The sequence below is a fragment of the Ischnura elegans genome, chromosome 7 (assembly GCF_921293095.1).
Source record: "Ischnura elegans chromosome 7, ioIscEleg1.1, whole genome shotgun sequence".
Lineage (NCBI taxonomy): Eukaryota > Metazoa > Arthropoda > Insecta > Odonata > Coenagrionidae > Ischnura > Ischnura elegans.
Genome location: NC_060252.1, coordinates 58432128 through 58448732, shown reverse-complemented (window position 1 = coordinate 58448732; position 16605 = coordinate 58432128). Strand labels below are relative to the sequence as shown.

The 16605-nt window shown below is 38.4% G+C and overlaps 1 protein-coding gene and 1 long non-coding RNA gene across 3 annotated transcripts; one reads left to right on the top strand and one right to left on the bottom strand.

The window, feature by feature from the left end:
* Positions 1-1267: 1267 nt before the first annotated feature.
* Positions 1268-3510, bottom strand: LOC124162584 (60S ribosomal protein L31). Of its 2 annotated transcripts, none has more exons than XM_046539161.1 (3): positions 3420-3510; positions 2978-3202; positions 1268-1455 (listed from the first exon to the last, which is right to left on the bottom strand). In XM_046539161.1, the coding sequence occupies exons 2-3, from the start codon at positions 3199-3201 to the stop codon at positions 1305-1307; spliced, it is 375 nt and encodes a 124-aa protein (XP_046395117.1). In that variant the 5' UTR covers position 3202; positions 3420-3510; the 3' UTR covers positions 1268-1304. The 2 variants fall into 2 exon arrangements, with proteins under 2 accessions (XP_046395117.1, XP_046395118.1); XM_046539162.1 differs by lacking the exon at positions 3420-3510 and adding an exon at positions 3333-3351.
* Positions 3511-3536: 26 nt separating this feature from the next.
* Positions 3537-5271, top strand: LOC124162583. Its single transcript, XR_006865620.1, has 3 exons — positions 3537-3749; positions 4868-4914; positions 5093-5271. It is a non-coding gene; the product is annotated as an uncharacterized LOC124162583 (long non-coding RNA).
* Positions 5272-16605: the final 11334 nt, after the last annotated feature.

Genomic DNA, 16605 nt, shown 5'->3' with positions numbered 1-16605 from the left:
ATAAATATTTGGGGGCAGAATGTGCATTACCTCTTTGTTAATTAGAGGGGAGTTCAGTGTAAGAGGGGATCAGAAGGCATAAAATGCCAAATACTCCTTTTAAAACCTATCTCAGCCAAAAACACTTTTGTTAATGAACAAATTTCTGACAAGTTGATCCCAGTCCAATAGGGTAGTTCCCTTCATCAAATGAAACGAAAGGCATTGATTGTGATTCGTTACCCACCATTAGTGTATTCATAATATACAAATTATTTGGTTTTAGAAATACCGGTTTAGACGAATGGCAAGGGTCAATTTTATCCTCATTTGAAAAAGGCCAGATTGGCACCCATGCGATGCCACTCCACGTGACATCACAGGGACCTAGTTTCTATACGAGTAGATAGGAGTTTTACATCATCTGAGATTACAAATGCATGTAAGAGGCACCGAGCTCAGGGAAACATCTTAATAATCACTTATTAAAACTGGCTAAGGTCGGAAAGTTTTCTTCGTTTGATAAGGTATTAACAATCCTTATTTAAGCCAAGCGCTACCAGCTGGCATAGTACTCTGCTACCTACTAGCATCCTGCGTTGTATCAGCGCTCAAAGCCTCGCCCCAAGGTCACCTCACTTGCGGCAGCAGTACCCAGAAATACATCACACTGAGTTTTCCCGGCATTCATACTTACCCATCCCAAATTCGCGCGTTTGAAAATTTTCACTTTTCATTTAATCGCGAAAAATAGATATCGTAATTTAAAAATCTAAAAGCATGAAATACGTACCACAGGAGTAATAATCTTTCGATTTAGGCAATAAAAAAATAATAGGAAACCACCCTATTGTTAATACAAATATCCCTCAAGATCCCACCTTGTCTTTTGTTCAACATCCTTAGATTGTACCTCAACTTTATTATAAAATAATGGCAGGTAAAATCATCTTATATTAAAACTGAATTTGACAATGATAGCTGTTTAGTTGGTGCAGTATGAAAAGTCATTCTGCCAAGCAGAATTCCCACTAACAGAGCCCTCTGGTCAACTTCAATTATAAATAGAGCTCACTGCACACAACCAAGAATAGAGTAAATCAAGTCTGCAAGCTATGACAATGAAAATATGAACATATTTCCCTTTCTAATTACAGAGAAAGATTAGAACAATGAGTTTACTGCAATGAATTCATTTCAATATACCACAATCGTTCGAACTCTACAGAAAGATCAAAAACATAAAACTATAAGGTCTCAAAGGGCGATTTTTCAAATGAAATATAAGTTTCCAGGAAAAGTTTATTTCTTGGAATAAATACACATTAATCTTGGCTAGCATCTACATTTTCTGTTTGAAGACCCTTAAATGTTGCAACTGGAACAAAGGTAACCAATGTGTACAATTTGTTAGGTGAGTCTTCATCATCATTCCTCCTCCTTGAGAGCCTGACACGCATGCGGAAAGGTACATTCCTAAGGAAAAACAGTAATTCTCCAATGATTAACTTAACCACCACTCCCACGTTAACATATAAAGAACACTATTAAGGCTGCTTAATCAAGCTAAATAAATATTTACTCCTAACTTTGTTCTCCATTTACTTCAAGAGACAACGGAAAACTCATCACAGCCCAGTCATACGTAACCCAATTCATTACATAAATTCCTGTTTAAACAATAGATTATCACATAAGAGTTTGTCGGATTGCATAAACAATTTTGGGTATAACTTTACAAGAGGTACAATCCGGATTTCGCCTTCAAACCTTCTCTTTCCTAGAGTATTTTTACCTCCTGATTAACGTGGTGACATTCATTCCTGGCGCAAATTAATACTTTTCGAGATATTGGCACTTTTATGCATACCATTTTACGCTTCTGCGCATGCGCCGCCATTTACGATCTTCACTTACGCGCATATGCATGTTTGATGGCAAAATCCGGATTGTACCTCTTGTAAAATTTTACCCAATTTTGGTGGACCAGAACGGAACATGTACAAATGCATGAATTGAATCAGGACAATTTTATTTCCTGCTTACGCATACTCAGGTATTTACACGGTGAATTTTGGCGTTCAGCGTTTAAACATTCACCTGTGAGAGATAATGTACAGTGTAAACAGGACTTGTGAGACGAAGGCTGTAAGAGCAAGAGTAAGGCATTCTAAACATCATGATCTAACAAACTGAAGCCATAATTATACCTTCTACAAATGAAACCATAGAGGGTAATAATATAGGCATTATTAGTACCGAAAAGGAGGCATTTTATAAGAACAAGTTCCACACAGAAGAATTATGAACATAGCAAGTAATTCGAATTCAAATATGAAAAGTTAGATAGCGAGCATCTGCAACGAGGGTATGATAGCACACAGATGACAGCTACTCATTGTCAGTGAGCTATGAACACCTAAGAAGCCACACGATCATTTCCCACACAGAATTGAGAGATATCTGCAACGTTAGCAACCGCTGCCCGTAGCCATACTGTTTCCTGATGTTACAAAGAACGCAGTCTCATGACCAATAGCATCGAAGCAGCAAAAGAATTGTGAATATGCCATTTAATGTAAAAACGGCTCCTGTTCTCGTGAGTAAAAAAGCAATGTGATTAAACCTTTTAATCCTCAAGTTCATAGTCATTAATTGTTTACACATTCGCTAACGAAATATTAATAACTGCACACGTGTGCTAGTCATTTTCGGCATTGATATTGGCTAATTGCGGGTTCGAGATACGAGCATGTAACCAATTGAAATTCTCGTGTAATATAGGCAAGTATCTAAACGTAAAGGGGAGTTGCTCGTTAAAAGTGTCTTATACTGCGAGCTTTCCGCGCATAAGTACATGATAAATCACTGAACAATAGCAACATCTGGAAATACCAAGTAACGATTATGAAAACATACTTGCGAGCGCAGCGTAAGGCCGAAAACAAATGTATAGAACGGACTCGAAAGCGGTTATTATAAGTAAATGGTTTCTTACCTAATACCCTTGGACCAAACTTGTTTATTCAGCCTAGTATCAACTCGAACATCGGGGGTTCCCATCTGTTTCACGGCGAACTTGCGGATTTCCTTGATAGCGCGCGGCGCCCGTTTCTTGAAACCAACTCCGTGCAACCTTTTGTGAAGATTAATTGTATACTCTCGGGTCACAACTTCATTGATGGCAGATTTGCCTTTCTTATCGCCTTTAGGCTTGGCCATTCTGAAATTAAAGGGTCGTAATTCAATGTCAGTAAACAACGTGCTATGCCGACTTGATGATTATTAATCCATGCATATTCACTCGATCTACAATTACATGACGTAAAAAATTATATTAAAGCATAAATTACATTTAAATTTAACTATTAAACATCGATTTCGCAGGATTTACACAAGATTATATTAAGGATGATTGAGGATTTTACAGAAAAACTTACGCGTTGCCCTCTCAAGTTTCCACGTTACTTGAAGAAAAGTAGCGATGCGGCTGCCACCTATATTTTGAATATCGTATCTCTTTTGTTTTTTGGAGGAATTAGCGGACGATACGAAATTGCAGGCGCATGCAAAAAGAAAGATTAAATGTTAGTTGCATTATTACCAAGGAGGTTAACCTCCTTGATTATTACCTAGTTGTTATCAAGTCCTGAAATTCTGTCATTTCATTTTTTCCAGGTAAAACATATACTTATTTGGTGATCCTCATCAATAATCATTTATCTATGATTTGATTTTGGCGAAACATCATCGACCGAAACATAATTCAGGTAACATAGCGTATTGTCTTATTTTTAGTTTAATATTGTCAGGTTTGTGACTGCATATTTACTAATTCTTTGATTTAATAGAAAGCATGGAATACTTTATTTGCAATGCTTTTCCTATTTGATTTGAAAATAGTGCGAACTGTCGTTGGTTTTAGTATGTATTCCGTAAAATTGGCCTCCAACTTCGACTGAAGGAGAAATTTAAGTATTTAGGCAGTATTTCAAAGAAATGTGGACGCCGAAGTAAGGATATCAAATAGAGAAGTCAGTGCAATTGTGGATTGATCGCAATGATTTAGTTGATGAGTTAAAAGAATGGTAAGCGAAGAAGTATCACCGTGGTATCACTACGTGGATAGTGAATATAAGTTGGAGGATGAGAATAGGTCCCGGAAATTAGACCCATTACACTTATCAGAAGAAATAAATTCAGAGCGTCAATGGGTATCAGGGAAGGGTAGTTATAGTGCAATGGGTAATAGCGTAAAAACATAATTTGTCGATTACATGTACCGTTAATTATCTGAAATATCTGCAAGAGACCGGCTTGGACTGATGGTTGCATCATTCATGTCATGTCTGAGCTTTACTTCATAATTATTTGTTGTATTTTTCTCTCTTTCTTGTTGGCATATTGACTTCCATGACAAAAATCGTGAGACATATTCGTCCTCTGCACTAATTTTCTCTTGAACATGGTGCTTTGGGGAGCTGTATGTATGGCAGCATAAATCACTTTTCTCGCTTAAGCCAACAAGAGCCACAGTGGCAGAATTTGTCTTTGTATTGTAAGTGGTTGAATTTCTAGCTGGAATTAGGGAGATCTGGGTTCTATTCCTACCGATTATTTAATTAGCCTTGAAAATTAATTTTAGGCAGAAATTCCACAAAGGAAAAATCATTTGCTTTGCTTGGGATTCCAACACAAATCCCTTAATCCTGGTTGAATGCTTTAGGGTTTTAATCCTGGTCAAAACGAATGAATTTTCTTTGGAATTTCCACACAATTTTTGCACTGTGGGTGACTTTGTAAAGTTATCACTGTAGCTAGGCCTGGTATAATTCAATTCATTTTAGGCAATAATATTCATTAATTTCATTACCTGTTTCAATTTCAGTGGAGGAGCTGGAAGCAAAATTTCTCATAAAAAACTTGGATCCCAAGGTAATGAAGGAAAACATTATGGCATGCATGAATTCTGATTGAGCAAAGGACTGGAGATTTTGGCAACAAGCCCTTTTTTGAGAGGCAAATACTAGTAACAACTGTATTGTTTCTTTGTACATTATGTTTCCTCATACCTATGGTTCCTTATCAATATCTCATCTCTCTGCTAATATAGCTAACCACCGCATCTGGCTGGCCTGATAATTAGGGTCAGGGGCATCAAGAAACCCAAGAGTGCAGGGGCACAATTGGAGGACAATGTAAGCACGCTATCAAGTACTTCCATGGCGAAGCCCAGGACTCTTTAGGAGATGATCAGCGGACTCATTATAGAAGAGGAGGAGGAATGATGACAGTGCAGTAAGTAAAAAAAATATGTATTAGGCTTTTAGAATGTATATCGAAAAGAAAGTTCTTTTTGGCAGGAATGTGATTGCTGACAATCCAAGTTTAATTCCTCGCTCCACAGCAATGAGCACTACCAAAATGGTAAGTAAATGTTGATAATGTTCCTCTTACTTAAAATTAACCACAGCGATGAAAATCACCATTATGGTAGTATGCCGCAGAGTGATTTTCGTCTTTTTGGTTTATTTAATGTAAGAAGAACAATATCAACATTTCCTTAAATGAAAATTTGGGAAATATTTTTCCAAATAGCATACCTAACTTCGATATTCATGTAATTTTCTACTCCTTGGAAATTGAAATCTACCTTTCGGCCATTTAAAAAAAGAATGAGAAAATTTAATTTTAAAAAGCTACCTATTTGTTATGCAAAGATGTCTTTCTCTCTATAAAAAAACATAGAAGTATATCAATCAAATATTTTTCATATGACGAGATGAAGAAGACCGTTTTGCCGTTCTCATGGTTTTTCGCATCTTCTTCTCCACACTTTCGACCATAGAATCTAGACGCTTACATTTAAACAATATGTAATGATTCATTGCTATAGTCAAATAAGCAATGAATATAATGATATATTACACGACCCTATGGAGCTTTGGAAGAATTTAATACAAATGCTTAAAGTCCATCGTTCTACCTTTTCTTCTGTTGATAGTATGTAGTTCATTCATGTCTTCAGCATGGTGTGACCAACTGGTGGGTCACCCCTAGGTTCATCTTCAAGTCTCTCCTAGTGTTGGCAATGCATTTGGTGGCCTCCAACTTATGAGAGTGGTTTGAAATGGAAGTGGAGGAACATAAGATAGCCACTGTTTAGCCACATCATCTAGGGTCTGTACTAAATACCCCATTTAGAAGGCCTCCCAGTACAGTGCCTCAGATATGTAGCATGAGCCCAGTGCCGGGACTTGCACTGCTAATTTCTTGGCCTTTGCCACCTGTGTGCTAGGCTGAGACTAATGGAGCCATGTGTAAGCGCCATCCTGGTGGTGCCAATACCATTTTTTTTTTCAAGTTTAGCTGTAAAACTTTTTCTGAACTTTGCATTTAACGCAAAATAGCATGCCAACAGGGTTCTGTGGTGTGCTAAGTTGTGGATGGTTGGCCATTTTGTATGGCATAAATCAGTCTGGAAAGAGTGTGACCCAGTGGTGGGTTCAGGCTTGCCACATACATTATCATGCATGGTACAAAAGACCAAAAGGTACATCTCTCGTCGTGACATTAAGGGAGGAATAAAAGTAACTGGTTGGTTGGCCGATATTTATTATATATTACACGTACATTTTAATACGGTAATCTGAGCACGGCGGAAGTAGCGAGGAATGGAGGAGTCGCAGGTCTTGCGAGGGCGCAGACTGGCGTTGGAGGGAAGGAGTCGCGGGTCTTGCGAGGGCGCAGACCGGCGTTGGAGGTGCAGGAGTCGCGGGTCTTGCGAGGGCGCAGACCGGCGTTGGAGGGACGGAGTCGCGGGTCTTGCAAGGGCGCAGACCGGCGTTGGAGGGAAGTGACCGAGGGTCTTGCGAGGGCGCAGACCAGCAAGGTATAGGTCAAGGAGAGGACTGCCCCTTCATTCGAACCTCTGGTATTTATAAGGAATACGGAGGTCCAAAGGGCGAATTGCTACCATAGAGGGGATGCGAAAGGGAGGGATGAGAGCGCTGGTGGACGAGATGATCTCACTAGGAGTCCCGTTAGTGCTCTCTAAACACCCCTTGCGACACATCATTAACTCCTCATTTGGCAAATTGGCGACAGCTGCAATATGAAGGAAAATTGATTTGAATTTGCTGTTGAACAGGGAGGAAGGTGGGTGTGACCCGCAGGTAGGTAATGCAGCAACGAATGCATTTGTGATGTGACGAAATGATTTACGTATAGCGATTTTTAAATCAGAAAATACAAGAGCTAAACTAGTTCGTGTGATGAAGTTGTGAAGTGAGGTCTATTCCTTAAAGAGGTTAGTTATTTAAAAAATCAATGTATCTATTATATAGGGTTTGTCCAGAATGTAATGAGCCTGATTTTTTTTTGAGTTCATTGAACAACAGCTGAATATTCTTTGGAGTAGGATCCTTCCTCATCTGTATGCTTAAACATGCATTATTTCCATGTTGCTTAAGCTCTCTGGAACTCCTTGGCTGTAAAATTTCTAAGCTCTCTTCTTAGCAGTAGTGGATACAGAAAATACTCAAGGGGGGGCACAAAAGGTATTTTGAGCTACCTATATTTTTATCATAATGAAAAATAATCAAGTTACATGCAAAGTTTAAGAAAGTTATGTATATTTAAACTGATTATACACATATACAAGACAATTCCATCTTATGATATAAAAAAGGTGCAATTGTGATTCTGCCATGTTCGGCAATGAAGGTGGCTCTGCAAAGGGGGGCGTGCACCCCCATATGTATCCCCCACTGCTTCTTAGCTGAGAAAACAAAAAGAAGTCCATAGGGCTAGGTCGGGTCTATACAGTTGAGATATTACTTCAGCATCGAACCGGGTTAGGCATGAGGTGTTAAAAAAGTTGGTGTGAGAAGGACCATTGTTGTGGTGCAACAAAAATCGTCTACATGTCTAAATCTTGTAATATTATCTCATAGGAAATGTTAACTGTTCACAATTATATGTACGTATGCTCATTTGTTGATAAACATTCAGGCACTATGGTGATTAGTTATTCGGTGTGCAAATGGTGATTGACAAAATGATGGGCATATAGAAAGGGCTTCATCATTGACATCATCTTGAATTTCCCTCAACAACTTGTGCCACTCATTTGCTATTGAATACAACATACGATAAGGTTCCAGAAAGAATCTTACAGAGCTTAACTCAAAGCGTCACTGCATAATGTTGTTCAAAGATTTTTTCAACTGTAGCTACGATGAGGTTACCACAGAGAGGTTAAGGCGGATTCAGTGGGAGTGGCACGTGCATCTCCCCCCCCCCCCCAAGACGCTTAAAAAATAGGCATGATTTTCAATAAGTTATCATGGCTTTTTGCTTTGTTTTCTGTATTATGGAGCCTCAGTCATTTAATTTTATATTAATAACTTTCACATTAAAATAATGGGAATATGTATTTCGTACAGTATAGTTGTTGTATGTTTGTTGTTTTTAATCTCAAATATGAGAAGACCGTTTGCTTATCAGACCCTTGTAACCCCCCTGAAAAAATCCTAGATCCGCCCCTGCATAGAGGTTCACAAGGTTGCAATAACTCTCCAAGAGCTTGTGGTCAACTTCCTTAGGTAACACTGGAAAGCTTTCCAGTCCCTTCCTCCCCCAGCAAAGAAAAACTGATTTCCATCAGATTTGACACTGACTTCCAACAGGTTTGACGCACTGATTTCCTTCTCCTTTGAATCTGTTTTGAAAATTGAAACAGCTGGAAATCAGTTGGAGGACAGTGGGAAATCAGTTGTGAAGGTCCAACATGGCGGCTGTTTTCCTACTCATTTCCATGAATGTGGTTTGACTCTGGTTTCCACCGTTCAACAGATTTGAATCCGGTTTCCCCGTTTTAGCTATTTCGAATCTGTTTTCCACCGTCATACCGATCTGAATCTTGTTTGCAACTCGATTCTCACCTCCTATGACCTGCTGATGCATGAGTTATTTCCGCCAATTCCAAGTTTCGCAGAGCTGCACTCAACCAACGTTTCTAATTACACATATTACATCTCTACCATCAATCTGGATGTAGACTCGGCAGAAAAAAAGTTTACAAAATACAGCCTAACAAAATGAAATTCATGTAAGTCTCCCACCACAATGAAATAACACAGGCTCTATTAACGTATTTATTAGGTATGCACAAACCCTATTGGAAGTACATATTCAATTGCAAATACATTGTCATCTAATTTGGTAAATTTCTGAGGTTGAGTACACTTAAAATCTCAATGTCATGCATTAGAAATATTTTAGGGAAACACAGAATTTACAGATGAAATCTCATTGGAAGGAGAGTTTGACAAACTAGTAGTGCTTTTCCACACTGTTTATCAGTTCTAACAATCTTGAACACTCATCGAAAGGCACAAGGTTCGCCAAGAGTAGAAGAACAATCATTGCACCAGAACAACAACTTACATCAGATTTCACAATCTTGAATTATCGAAGAACACAAATTTTTCCGTGATTAACAGAAAAACCACAACACTAGAAAATATTTCAGATGCCTTTATGAAAGAAAGACTCCTTTACATGCCTTATGAAAATATTTCTGATTCAGCATTAAGCCAACCATATCTGTATGTTTCACTACAGAAACTTGCCATACTGTTTATACATAAACACGGTCGTTTCACTTAGCACAAACAAACCTGCAAGATACACAATACTCTGAAAATCCTGGTAGGTTCTCGTCGGCGACGTAACGCACGTACATATTATACATATTGCATACAATAATATTAGCAATCGCTCAAAAACTGTAGACACAAGACAAATTATTCAAAGAAAACACAAAAGATCCAAATCACATCAAGAATTTTACTGTCGCTTAAAACCTGAAGAGATGCACGAATGGCTTAATTCAACGCTGCGGGAATTTAGCACTGGTTAAATAATACTGATATGATTTTTTTTTCTCCACACCCTATAACTTTAGCACAAAACAGATAACCACAAGCACGTAAACATTCAAAACGAAATCGGGTATCGGCGTTGCTACTTTGGTTTGCTATCTTTCGTAGTTAGGTGGCAGCACTATACCGGCTATATTTTTTTAAATGCGAAGTGAGGTTTTTACGTGCTTTCAATCCCAAGTCCCCAAGTTATGTACCGTTTGGTATATCGGTGGTAGTGAGTTCCAACAGGTGAAATGATGTGCTATACAAAGTTTGGATGATGTACATTAAATATTTTTCATCACCCGTGCATTTTTGAAAGACGGCAAAGTACATGTTTCCTCCTTTACGTCATTATTTTATTTCTGACCATGATTTTGAATTAAATATACTCATTGACACCACAGTAAAAGTAATTTTCCAATCAACGCAGTAGTAAAGCCTGTGTGAGATGGGTTTCTACAAGACACTCATATCAGGAGAATTTCAAATTCATTCAACAATTCAACTCTGTTGGAATAAGTACTTGTGGAAAACACTTTCAAGCCAATAAATAAGGAAAAGAGTTTCAAATGACATTCAATTCAGTGTCAATACAGTCCATGTGGAAGACAGCTGGAAACCAGTTACAATGGAAATGAGATTCAAATCACTTCCTTCCATTTCCTGTCCGCTGGAAACCAGTGGAAATCAGTGTCAAGACAGAGTCAAATCAGATTTCAACGATTCAGATCAGATTCAAATGAGGTTCAAAACGGTTGGAAATCAGTTTTTCTTTCCTGGGCCCCTTCCCAGCCCCTACACCACTCTGGGGAATGTAATCACAACGTGAAAAAATCAGGGTCATTACTTTTCGGACTAATCCTGTTCATCTTAATTTACTTATAAGAGTCATAATTCTAAATCATCAAAATTTATAATTATCTTATATTATTATTTATTTTCTGTGAAAAAATTAATGACTATTTGAATTTTTAGATGTACACAGACGGTATTATCAGAGCTAATGTCAGCAAAAGTAGTTTTGCTACACAGTTGTTTTAATGAAAGCATTACACAATAATAGTGTAATGGCTTTGGATGTGATGATTATAATTAAGATCCAAACAAAGTTTAATTTTTTTTACTTCCTGTTTTTACCAAATTCATCTATATGCTTGAAGAAATTTTCTTGTCTTCAAGGTAAGACCTAAGAATTAATTTTAAGTTACCTACAAGTCTCAAAGAAATTATTCAACATTTTACGTAGCTAAGTGCATAATATTCTATGATTTTCTCTGGTTAGGCAACCATCTATTCTCTTTGTATCCATCAATGGGCTGATTCACCAATTTCTCTGAATTCTTGATTGTGATAGAGTTTGAAAGATAAAGAGACCAGTATTTTTTCATTTTCTCCACACTACCGACTTCTCAAGCTCTTACTGATGAAAAATCATTGGCGTTAACCCTTTCACAGATAAGTTTGAGGCATGAAAAACTAATGATGAATGGGCCACTATTTCACAGCCACTCCTCAACATTGTGCACGAGCAGCTTAAGGTTCATTGCTGTTTACACTTTTGTGATCCATTCCTCCCTTCAATAAAAAGTCCTACATTAAAGAGTTTATGAAGGTGAACCAATGACACCAACTCATGAAAATTGGACTACAACTTTTGCATTTCTATATTAATGTTACAAGAAAAGTCTGGCCGGCTTATTGAAATGTGTAATGGTTTTTTGATATGTTATACATATTGACTGCAAGCATCAGTATTGGCTACCCACGTACAATATTTCTCCGAATATATTCCCCCTCTGAATACAGCCCCCTCTCCCTAATTTTGAGGCTTCAGTTTTGTGAAAAAATTTAAAAAATTCATAGAAATATAGTCCTCCCCTGTACTTTTACCACTGGCATTTTTGGAAAAAAGCTGGACTTAATAATCAGATATACCTACTTATATGATATGTTACCTCTCCAATATCTCCGAAGCAGAGTTTTGGCTAGGTCCCCGATTGTGCACATCCTCAACCTCTTCATCTTTGTGGCATAGAGTTTTTCATTTACCTACTCTACAATGGCTGATTAATCTTTGGTTTTGCCTTCCAATTACAAGGAAATGAGGTTATCTCTAAGTTATAGGTACTATCTGAACTATTCATTTTTCAATCACGATTATTCTTACTTCGTGGAATCATTTTCACTCCAATATTTCAGGATGTAGATAATCTTCTCATTTCACTTCCCAAGTCCATCTGCACTTCACCTTGCCAACCATGCTAAAAACCATCTTGTCGAGTTTACTTTCTATTTCCAAATTTACCAAACATATTAGCGAATATTTCTCAATATGGGTGACTATGCTCCAGCTAATGGTGAAATATGGTGCTCGTTATTTCATTGTATGGATTTATGATTTTTATTATGGCACGATTCACGTAAATGCTTTCCGCAGATGAAATGAGGGCTTCAGGTGACTTCGTAACTCAACTCCGTGAGGAATTCACGCTTGATAGAATGCCATGACTCTTGCGCACCCCATCATAACACTCACTTTGTTGTCAAACTCCATTCCTCGAACAACTGCATACTCATTTTCAACTGCACAAAAGAATAGGTCCTGATCCGTCCCAACTCCGAGGATTTCCCGTTCTCCGAAGGCGTGGTTCAGCGGCGGTGCCAATTCGGCTTCTATTCTGGACAACAATTTCGGCTCCTACTTTGGTAGTGTGCACTGCCGCAGGACAATTTTCGTATTTGTGGTTTATGTTAACTAATTGTAAGAGGAACAATGTTAACATTTCATTTCATGGAAAGTTTGAAAATATGTTTTTCATATAGCATATGTAAATTTGATATTCATGCACTTTTCTATACCTCAGAAATAGGGTGGTTTCCTATAATTATTTTATTGCCTAAATCGAAAGATTATTCCTCCTGGAGTACGCATTTCACGCTCTTAGATCTTTAAATGATGATATCTATTTTTCGCGATTAAATGAAAAGTGAAAATTTTCAAGCGCGCGAAAACGCGACGGCTAAGTATGAATGATGGGAAAAGCCCATGTGACGTCAGTCTGCTTCTCGCTGCCACATTGTGAGGTGACCATGGGGCGAGGCTTTGAGCGCTGATACGATGCAGGCTGCTAGCAGGTAGCTGAGTACCCTGCTAGCAGATAGCGCTTGGCTTAAATAAGGATTATTAATACCTTATCAAACGAAGGAAACTTACCGACTATAGGCAGTTTTAATAGGTGATTATTAAGACATGTTTCCCTGAGCTCTGTGCCTCATGCATGCGTTGGTAATCTCAGACGATGTAAAACTCCTTTCTACTCGTATAGAAACAAGGTCCCTGTGACGTCACGTCATGGCATCGCATGGGTGCCAATCTGGCCTTTTTCGAATGCAGTTAAAATTGACCATTGCCTTTTGTCTAAGCTGTGATTTATAAAACCAAATAATTTGTGTATTATGAATGCACTAATGGTGGGCAACGAATCGCAATCAATGCTTTTCATTTTCTTTGATGAAGGAAACTACCCTATTGAAATCTACCTTTAGGCTGTTTAAAAAAAGAATGGGTAAAATTTAATTTCATAAAGCTATTTGTAATGCAAAGATGTCGTTCTCAGCATAAAAAATACGATGTAATGTACCAATCAAATATTTTGCCCATTACGAGATGAAGAAGACGACCGTTTCGCTGTTCTCATAGTTTTTCGCGTGTTCGCTTCTTCACTCCTTCGACAGTAAAAGCTAGAGGTTTACGTTTAAACAATTTTTAACGATTCATTGTTGTATTCGAATAAACAATGAGTAAAACGATACACAAATGCTTTAAGTACAACATTCTACCTTGTTTGAGGCGATAGTAGGTGATTTTTGTGTCCGATATACACAAATGCTACACCGTGAAGGTGAAGAATTCTAAATACACCCAGTGTGATTAATAAAGCCAGTATAATTGTTTTATCCCAATCAACTGTATTATAAATATAATAATTAAGATTAGTTTTCAAAGGTGTAAATTATAGTTACTTCGTTGTTTCTTTGGATCTAGAGGCATTTGACTCTTTCCAGGAGAATGATGCCAAATCCTAAGATCCTAGTATCATTATTCCTCTTCTGTAACTCTCATGGTAACACAAAAAACAGCACAATTACCACAAGATGCTTCCACACGCACACCATCCTACATACTTAAAAATATATGATGCAATGAACCAGTGATTCCCAAATTCAGATAGTTTCGTACTTCATACAAACCAATGCACTTTACAGTGTCTAACTAACGATTTGCTTGTTTTGGATGCACTTATTACTTCCTTCATGTTATTGGAAATTTGAAATAATTATTTCACAAGACGGAAAAGGCACACCTCTCAGAAATGAATTCCAACACATATCGTCTCATGGCTATGCAGCAACTGATCTATTTTCTGAGTGGCTACGCACCGATCCCAAATTTTTTCCACCCTCGGCTCAGAACTGCGACATGCGGAAGGCCCAAAGACACGTCCTTTTTCTATGGATAGGGCAATATGGTATTTCGCATCCTTTTTAGTCCCTAAGCAAGAAAGAAAATACTGCCGGTTGAGCAGGAGGGATACGTCGTGTTAACCGCACGAGTAAATGCTAACGATGGCTTTGCACGGAATTAAGCGAGGGATAAGAACAGCCCTCACCGCGGCATACTATAGAGTAAACTCAAAATTGAAGGCATATGGTGAGACGGGGAATCATGAATCCATACAATGGAATAACGAGCGCCATTTTTCGCCATTAGCTGAAGCATAGTCACCCATATGAGACGTAAAGTAAGTCAGGCAGTGCACCAGTTGTTGTCTACACTTAAAATAAAGGAAAGACAGGAATTTAACCGCACGCGCAAATGCTAGCGATCACTCATGATGCTTTATATGGTGTATGGTGCCTCTCCATAACTAACTTCTTCTTGGCATAGGTTGGGCACACAAAAACACTTGGTTAGATAGCAGAAAACTAAACAATAAATGAAAGTATGGAGCTTGCGGAGTAGAGTTCGCTCTAATTTTCGATGGGGCGTAGCCCATCTTTCTCAAGGGAGGAGAGGAGCCGCTGGAGAAAATTTTCCTCTTGCAGCTACTCGTCAGCTGAGATAACCAATAGACCAGAGGCAACCGTCCTCTGACGCTCCATTTTTTGACGTATAGATATATTTCTTTATGTCGCCCAATAGCCATCGATGAATTTAACTTAAGATCTTATTCAAGCGAAACATACAGCCGATTTAATGAAATTTTTTGTTTCTCAAAGGGCGCAAATCACAAACAAAATAACACTATATGCAACCAAGACGGATCCAGGATTTTTGACTGGGGGTGGGGGGTACCAGGGTCTGACTGTGAAAGCGGTCTTCTCACATTTGAGATTAACTGCACAGTAGGCCGGCCCTTATTTTTCAGAATTGAGAAAAGTTATGTTTTCCTAGTCTCAAAATGATCCAAATGACGTTAGTATTCACGTGTTAAAATTTGGTTACTTAAAAATAACGGGAACCCGTGCCCCAAGGGCCCTAAGTACTTAGGACCCTTAATTCAGTTTTTTGGGACAATTATATATGTACCTATATGTAAAACGAGAAAGTACAGTTCTACAGGGCCGAATTTCTGTCTGTTATGATCTATCTTTAAGCGTTTACGAGATATCGCCCGTCGTAATGCGATCCACCCCCCAGGGCGCTACCCCGCACCGCGGCGCCGCTGATGTAAGGCCCGCACCACTTGCCATGCACTTCCCCTCCAACCCTTCCCCTCCCTCGGCAAAGACTTTGCTCCTGATGGCAAGATTTAGCCTCTGAAAAAATGTGCTTAGATTAGAAAAAATTTAATTGACATGACAAAATTTCAAATCAAATGTGCTCAATTTATTTTCACTCACTCCATGAATTTCAGTGCATATTTACCATAAAACGTACATTTACAGTGTGTTTCTAATCTTCCACTGACACACCGTATTTGCCAATTAAAGTGTCTTTGCGCACGTTAGGGGTTGTGCTACGGTGAGAATTTACACTCAATAAATTTTGGGAGCTCTCTTCCTTCTTTGTAACTGACATAAAATCCTGCAATAGTTTCACCCCTCTCTCTGCACAATCATTCACCACTCGCAGACCCCGAATAATTTTCAAACCGTTCTCGAAGTCAGGATGTTCATCCCATTCTATTGACTTAATTACCTGGGACTTGACGCGATTCAAAATCCTTCACTCTCCTTTCATGCAACTTTTCTTCCCGCTGCAGCTTCTTCAATAATTTCTGAGCAACCTTTTCTTCCTTCTTGATCATATTGAAGTCAATTCCACCAATAACAGCAGTTCGTGCACCTCTTTGATCGCGTAGGAACTTGACTTCTTCAGCCCAAGCACGATTATCAGTAAGATTAACAGCACTTTCCTCCTCATGCGTCAAAAACTCAATGGCACCATTCCTTGCAACGTCGAACAAATAATCAAGTTTAGTTTCGAAAGATTTTCTTCTCTTCATCTCCACGGCAGTTCCCGCTCTCTATTTGTGTCGTCTCACGTTTCTCCATTCTTTGTGCAATTTTTCTATTTTTTCAATCGACTTCATTTCCGTAATAATAGGAATTCTCGTTTTGTTCCATAATTGAAACACATTTCTGACAGTTTTTCTCGCGCTAAGTCTAATACATTGCGAACCCCTTAGGT